Consider the following 7,352-nt stretch of genomic DNA (forward strand, 5'->3'; position numbering starts at 1 on the left):
AGATAAATATAAAGAAATCATATCATTTGAATTATAGTTTGTTGTCTTTTTTTTATCGGTTTTTCATTTGTATATTATTAATTACAATTATTGTGCATACAGATAATCACAAATAAACTACACAATTATACAATAATCACACAATAATAACAAATTTATATGCTTTTGGATCCAACCCATTGTATATATGGCAATTCCTCTTCATAGAGGGTAAAATTATTTTGAGTGTATTAGCAATAAAATTAACTATTTAATCTTGACAATACATAAAATATATATGATTTGGGATATATATAAGTACAATTATGCCGAGAATAATTATTTTTTCTTATTATTTTCATTTGATATGTATTTCATTCTTTATTCGTTAAAAAGTTTAGAAAATATATAAAAGAACAACAACATTATTTTTTGAAAAAAATTATATGGTACAAAATTGAGTGAATATCAAAAATGGGTTTTATTTGTGTTATATGAAAGTATGAGAGGCGAATTCGAAACTAACAAAATGCTGGGAGTGGATTAACATTTTTTAATGTCTAAAAAGGCAATTTTTTAATGATATTTTTTATTTTATATCTAATTCACCAGGGTGAATTATATTTTGTAAAAAAAATTAAAAAGCAATACGCTAGGATAAAATGTATTTTTTTTAAATAAAAGTTTAAAAAATAATTTGTCGTAACAAATTGTATTTTTTGATGTTTTTTAAAACGGAATTCGCCATAAAGAAGAAACAAATATTTGCCATTTCTATTAAGAGCTAAATTTACAACATAAATTGATAGAACAAGAAGCAAGGGTGAACAAACTCTTTTTTATAATAAGCACACTAATTTATTTTACCTGAATCGAATGTAAAACTTGAAATAAAGTTACAACATCATATATAATTAAACATTGTATAAATATTCCATTAACTTCTCGTACTTTTCCATAATTAAATCGAGACAATAACTACACCAATAGAATTAGAACAGAATAATGATCTCCAAACAAGAGCGAGTAACACCTTTATTTCTAATATTATATCTATGAATTTAATTTTCAAATACTATTGGTATAAAAATTTTATATAAATAATCAATCATGTATTATCACATTAATAAAAATAATTTATTTTTAAATTTATTAATTAAAAAATATTTAACTATATAAATTTAATTGAATGACAGTCAAATTTACTTCTTTTTTTTTTTAATATACTTAGCATATGTATTAAAATTTTATATTGTTGCAATTGATTGATTTGAATGCTGGCATCATGAGAGGCAAATAACGTTACCCAAATGGTAATGTTCTTAATTTTTAAAAAGAAGGATAGAGGCGAAGGGTGCAAAAGTCAAATAATTATTGGAGGAGGTTGTTCTAAAAAACAAAATGGATGGATGTCAAAAACATCTTTACATTTTTTTGGGTACGTTAATATAACACTTGTCGTCCTTATTTGTGTGCCATGTTTTGGAGATTACTTATCCTAATATTCTTTGAGTATTGATTACTCCATGTACACCCACTTTCATTTTCAGTTAGGCCGTAGAAAATTGATGAACAACTTCAATCAATATTTTCGTGTTAGTTTTGGGATCAATTACCCCGGTGTTTCTTAGCAATAATGAAAATGATTTGTCTAATGCAACAACTTCCAAAATACAAGTTATCTTTATCAATAACTCAAAAATCACATTTAGTGAATTTTTGTTTTTCATTCATTTATCCATATGTTGAGTTTTTATCTTTCATAAGATCTGAAAATATTGTACTCTTGTTAAATTTTACAATAAATTGGAGAATTTTTCAACTTAATGATGGCAATTAAAACATTTTTTTTAATAATATAATTTATGTTCGGAGAATATATCAAAATTTTAAAAATATTTTTAAGATTATGGTATTTAAACTATAATTTGTTGAAAAATATGTGACAATTATCACCTACAATGATGTGATTAATACTATAAATTTGACTTTAGATAGAATGGTAAAATTTAAACTTTTTGAATTATAAATCTACCTAAGAACAAATCTTAATTTAAAAGTCATTCTTTTGTACGTATTAAACTAACTTTTTTTTTGGGTTTCATGTAACAATTTTATCTATTTATTTCATAAAAATTTAATAAAATAAAAAAGAAGAGAGAAAATAATAAATAGTAAATAAATATATTAAAGAGCGAAATAATTTACAGCATAGAATAAATAAGAATTTTATTGTAATTAATCTAATGAAAGAAACTTTTCCTGGTGTTTTCCAATAAGTAACTAGGAATTCCTTATTCCTTTGATAATCATCATCATAATAGTACTAACTAGAAATTAAAAAAAAAAGTCACTTCATACCTAATATAAAATTAATTAAAAAATGAATTAAAAGAAGTTGATATAAAAATTAGAAAGTAGTTTCTTTTTAATTGCTATAACTTTTTATTTAAAGTTTAAAATGTTGATTAGAAACAAAAGTATTCCCTTCTGAAAATTATTAATGGTAACCAAGTGTATATATATTGTATGGTGAAAATTCAGGTTAAACTTATGTAAAGTTAATAATTTAAAGCTATAAATAATTTAATTAATTTGATTAAATTTTTATTTAACGATTATTAACTATCAAATTTTATATGAAATCAAGTGCACCTTAATGATTTAAAACTGATTTGGTCTTTTAACTTTTAAATTAACATTTTCTGAACATCATTATTACACGTGTCAACAAAATGGAGCGCACAGGCATCCCATGATTGGGTTTGTGGTCAACCACGTCAGCAAATTTGGACGGTAATGATCTCTCTTATGAGAAATCAACGTCCCAGATATTCTCATCATTTCTTTTGAAAAAAAACACCACAAAACACCGTTAATAGCCTCATACGGTAATCTCCTGTACCTGCCCCCACATGATCAATGATCCGGTGCAATCTCAACCGTTCGATTGAAAAGGCGCAACAAAACAACAGAACCAGCTTTCTATAAATTCAGATGAAGACGGAGTTAGAGTGTGGTGGGTCTGCGTCACTGCACCCAGAAACAGAATCAGGAACAGGATACAGAGAGTGGTAGTTCCATAATTGGCGAGTTAGGGTTCGGAATTTGACTCACTGAGTCACCGCATTGTCGCCGGAGTTTTTGTTTTTTTATTCTTTCTTTCTTTCTTTTTCTTTTTTTGGCTCCGATCATCAATTCATCATCATTACTCTTGCGGTTCTTTTTTTTTTCCGGCGAGGAATTTGGGATGTTCCGGTGAGGCGGTGACACTTGGGTCTTACTTGAGTGAGGGTGAATTCCCGATTTTGACCCCAAAGCGAAGGTCTTTATTCCAAAGTTCTTAACTTGCTAAATATCTAATGGGTTCTATTTAGGCTTCTTCTGGATTTTGCATTCAGTGGAGTGATTGTGATTTATGAATGTGTCATTGTGTGTATGATTTTGGGGTTGATTGTGGGATGATAATTATTTACATGTTGGTACTTTGGGATTGATAAAAAAGGATAAAAATTTGTTCTTTTGGAATACGAATAATGAACTTTTTTGTGCATTTCTGGGGATGCTTGTGTTTGAGACTTATGTTTGGAAATTTGATGAATTTGGCTTATTAAAATCATTGAATAAAGGGAAAAAATATACTGTATTTTTTTTTTGTTGACATTCCAAATTGGGCAATAGATCAGTTAATTCATGCTAAGTTTTTCAACTTGTTGAATTGGGTTTGATATTTGAGGAAACCTTGAGGAATTTACTGCTTCTGTTGCATTCATGTTATTGCCTTTTTTTTGTAGTATCTTAAAAAAAAAAAAACTTATGGCATTTATCAGATATTTTTCGTTAATGGCTTTGCTGGATTGAATTTATTTATTTATATTTATTAATGCCCCATATTTTTTATATTTTTTTTCATTTGGATTTTCTTTTTCTTTTGTTGGTGAAATTGAATTGAATCATTTCCTAATCTAGAGTGGTTACTGCAACAGGCAGGAACCACTGGCTGTCCACCACACTCTCAAAAATTTTCACTTGTTTCTTTAACAATTCATTGGATTCTAAAGAGAGAGAGCTTCTTCAACTCAGTTGTGTGAAGTGTAACCCTTTATGGCTGTCTCTTTGACACGTTTGTCATGGTGGTTATGGGGTGGCAAGAAAGAGAAAGAGCCAGTTTCTATCAATGGCTCATCATCATCATCCACTGAATGGGGCTTTCCAATGAAGGAAAGAGAGGCTGTGATGAAGTTCCCTTTGGTGAAGGGAACAAAGGTAGCTCCATCATCTCACAGGAACAAGGTTAAGAGGAAATGGCAGAGCAGAGAAGATAGAAGGATAAGGGATCATCATGATGATGACCATGCTAACGATATTGATGATGATGTTGTGTTGGTTCCTTCTGATGGTGGTGGTGGGTGCTTGTCTGGCTCTGAATCTGATGACTCTGATTGGTCCATTGGGTGGTTGGAGCCTCATGGATCCAGTTTTCAGAGCTTCGATGATGAATCCGATAATAGTTTTGCTGTGCTTGTTCCTTGCTATAGACCTGGATGCAAGGAGGTTGAGGGTTCCAATAATGAGCTTTTGAGTGTCATCAATGACCTCCCAAATGAGTTTTCATCTGGTAAGATTTACTTCAATTGTATAATTTGATTTCAACTTGTATTGTATAGTATTGTTCTCTTTCAAGTTCATTGCACTGCCTAACATTTTAGTCCCAAAAACATTGAGGTGATGACAATTTAGCCCCAAAATTGAGATAACATTTTGGGGATGTATAGAACAGAGAACATCTTTTAAGTACCATTAATTTCTTTGGTTCTTTTGGGGCTAAATTGTTGGTGCTTTACTCTGTTAAAGTTGTTATTGGATTGTGACTCCTTTTATTATGCTGGTTCTTTGAGGACAGAGATTATTTGTTGAGGTGTTTTATGAGTTCCGTTGTAAATTATGTGGTTGAGAACAATCTATAATTGATGATTTGGATTTAGCCTTGATGATGATGATTCTGATGAAGAAATGTATGTCATAATTATCATTGTTATTGTTAGTGTTTGTGACTTTTCTCTAATGACAATGAGGCACATGTAGCTAAGCAATTATAATGCTGAGAAAAATTTTGCACTGAATTTAACATTACTATCTAATCTAATGTTCCAAATTCTATACCATATAAACTGTGCAGTCAAGCAATTGATGACTTTCTTTGGTGATTCAATAGAAGTAACTTGCTAAGAAATAGAATCCAATCTCAGTAGATGGTGCCTTTACTAAAATATCAATCAGACATTGTAAGTAGAACAATGTCACTTTGTTGTATCTTTGTATTGTCCTTGTCCAAGCTTGATTTATCAATTTAAGACCTGCCATTTCAATTAATGGTAATGTTTGTAAACTGTCTAATGATAATGTTTGGATATGCAGCTGGAATGAACTACATGGATCGATGGCTGGCTTCTATTCAGAATTTTAGAGCTTAGAAGAAGACTGAGCCTGTTACTATGGGATCTTTCTGACCAAAAAACTAATATCTAGAAGTAGGGGGAGGCAAAATAATCTCATGCCACCAAGATTAGTTAGTTTTGTACATAGAATCCAACTCTCCTCTAATATCATCTATTATGAGTAGTAAATAGCTTTAGTAGATATGAATTTGGTCTTGGATATTAATCTCTCTAGGCCAATCAAGACTCTATCAATCACCAAAAGGAAAAAAAAAAATGTGAATATGGACTTTTTTGGTTGTTGGAATCCTTTATATTTCTACAGTAGAAGGTATCTATTCATATAATAAGATGTGATATTTTGCCCTGCTTAAAATACCAAATAACCATTGAATTTACATCCCCAATAAGGGTATTCTTTATGTTTGACATTGCGTGTTCATATTGTTCATGAACTACTTTTTAGGTATCCAAGTTATAATTTACTAGTGTATTAATATGTGTGTTTATTAATTTTTTTTTATAAATTAAATACGTATGATAATTATAACCAAGAAGTTTTGGGTTTGAGTTTTCGAAATACCAAAAGTATGCTTTTTATAGGTTAATCAAGATGGTAAATGTCTAATATTTTAACAAATGAATTTTGAGTTTAAATTTAAAGTATTTTTTTATAGGTTATATATAATATTTGAAGAAAATTTGCATAATAATTCTTTTATATTCCATTAATCCCATTTATATTTAGTAGATTATGATGCCTATTATTTATTTTTTTATTAAATGTATGTATTAATAATAAATATAAGCAAAGCTAAAATGAGAAATATTTTATTTTAGAATTAGGTATAAATTTTAAAAATGAAAATTTATTTATTTATCCTCGTTTCTATACACATGGTAAGAATGGGGTATACATAATGGAGTTTCTTTGTGTAGCGAGTAAAAGTGGTGATTAAAATATTTAAAATATTATTATATATTAAAATTAATTATTAATATATTTATATATAAATACATATAATTTAATTTATTTTTGATATATATTTATGTTTTAATATATATTTTATATTAATAATAATTTTAATAACATTTTAATATATAGATAATATAGTCGTGATGTCGGGCAAATTTTATAGGAGATTTTTAATTTTGATATGGAGACGGTGAAGGTGTTTTGCAGCGTTATGGGGGTTTGGGGTATTTCACGGAAATGTAACGGCGTTGTCGAAGAAATCGGTGGCACCGATTGGGGGGGGGGGGACGGAAATCGGTGGCAACGATTTCAGGGCGCGGAAAGAACGCAAATCGGTGGCACCGATTGGTGATCCCCTTGCCACGCGTCACGCATGTAGCTGGCTTCTGGGTGGCCGTGACTCCTATGCGTGTTTCACCCCTCAAAACCCGTGTTTCCCTATCTCTTTCACCCTCCCAACACTTTCTCTTTTACTCTCACAGAAACAATCCCTTTCTGCAACGCCTAAATCCCACCATTTCACCATTGTTGGACCACCAAAAAGCTCAGTAAAAAATCTGAATAAAAATGTCAAGAAGACGAAAAATTAAGGAAGTAAATCAACCAGAACTTCATATTGTTAATTATCTTGGACATCCAAATTATGTAAGTTTTTATTTTTTAATAATTTTATTTAAAAATAATAATAGTGATAATTTTAGACTTTATTAGCAATATATTATAATGGCATTAAGTAGAAATTAAGCATGTATGTATATATAATTCTATTATTAAGTGGTTAGAAATAGAAATTAAAATAGGAATAAACTTTGTATGTATGTATGAATATATGAATGATATGGTTAGTTAGTAAATTATATTGTACCGATGAAGGTGATATATTGTTGTATGTATGTATGAACGAGATCTGTACATATTAAATTAGAATAGGTGGATATTAATATATTATTGTTGTTATT

At 29.2% G+C, this 7,352-nt stretch overlaps 1 protein-coding gene across 2 annotated transcripts; it reads left to right on the forward strand.

Moving 5' to 3' along the window:
- Window positions 1-2,905: 2,905 nt before the first annotated feature.
- On the forward strand, window positions 2,906-5,793 carry LOC112747332 (uncharacterized). 2 transcript variants are annotated; one of them, XR_003174873.2, is made up of 4 exons: window positions 2,991-3,304; window positions 3,966-4,597; window positions 5,159-5,264; window positions 5,398-5,793. XR_003174873.2 is itself a non-coding variant. In XM_025795298.2 (3 exons), exons 2-3 carry the CDS (start codon window positions 4,084-4,086, stop codon window positions 5,451-5,453), a joined length of 570 nt encoding a protein of 189 aa, XP_025651083.1. In that variant the 5' UTR covers window positions 2,906-3,304; window positions 3,966-4,083; the 3' UTR covers window positions 5,454-5,793. The 2 variants fall into 2 exon arrangements, 1 of the variants encoding a protein (XP_025651083.1); XM_025795298.2 differs by lacking the exon at window positions 5,159-5,264 and having other exon boundaries at window positions 2,906-3,304.
- The last annotated feature ends 1,559 nt before the right edge of the window (window positions 5,794-7,352 follow it).

The sequence above is a fragment of the Arachis hypogaea genome, chromosome 15 (genome assembly GCF_003086295.3).
Source record: "Arachis hypogaea cultivar Tifrunner chromosome 15, arahy.Tifrunner.gnm2.J5K5, whole genome shotgun sequence".
In the NCBI taxonomy this organism is placed as follows: Eukaryota; Viridiplantae; Streptophyta; class Magnoliopsida; order Fabales; family Fabaceae; genus Arachis; species Arachis hypogaea.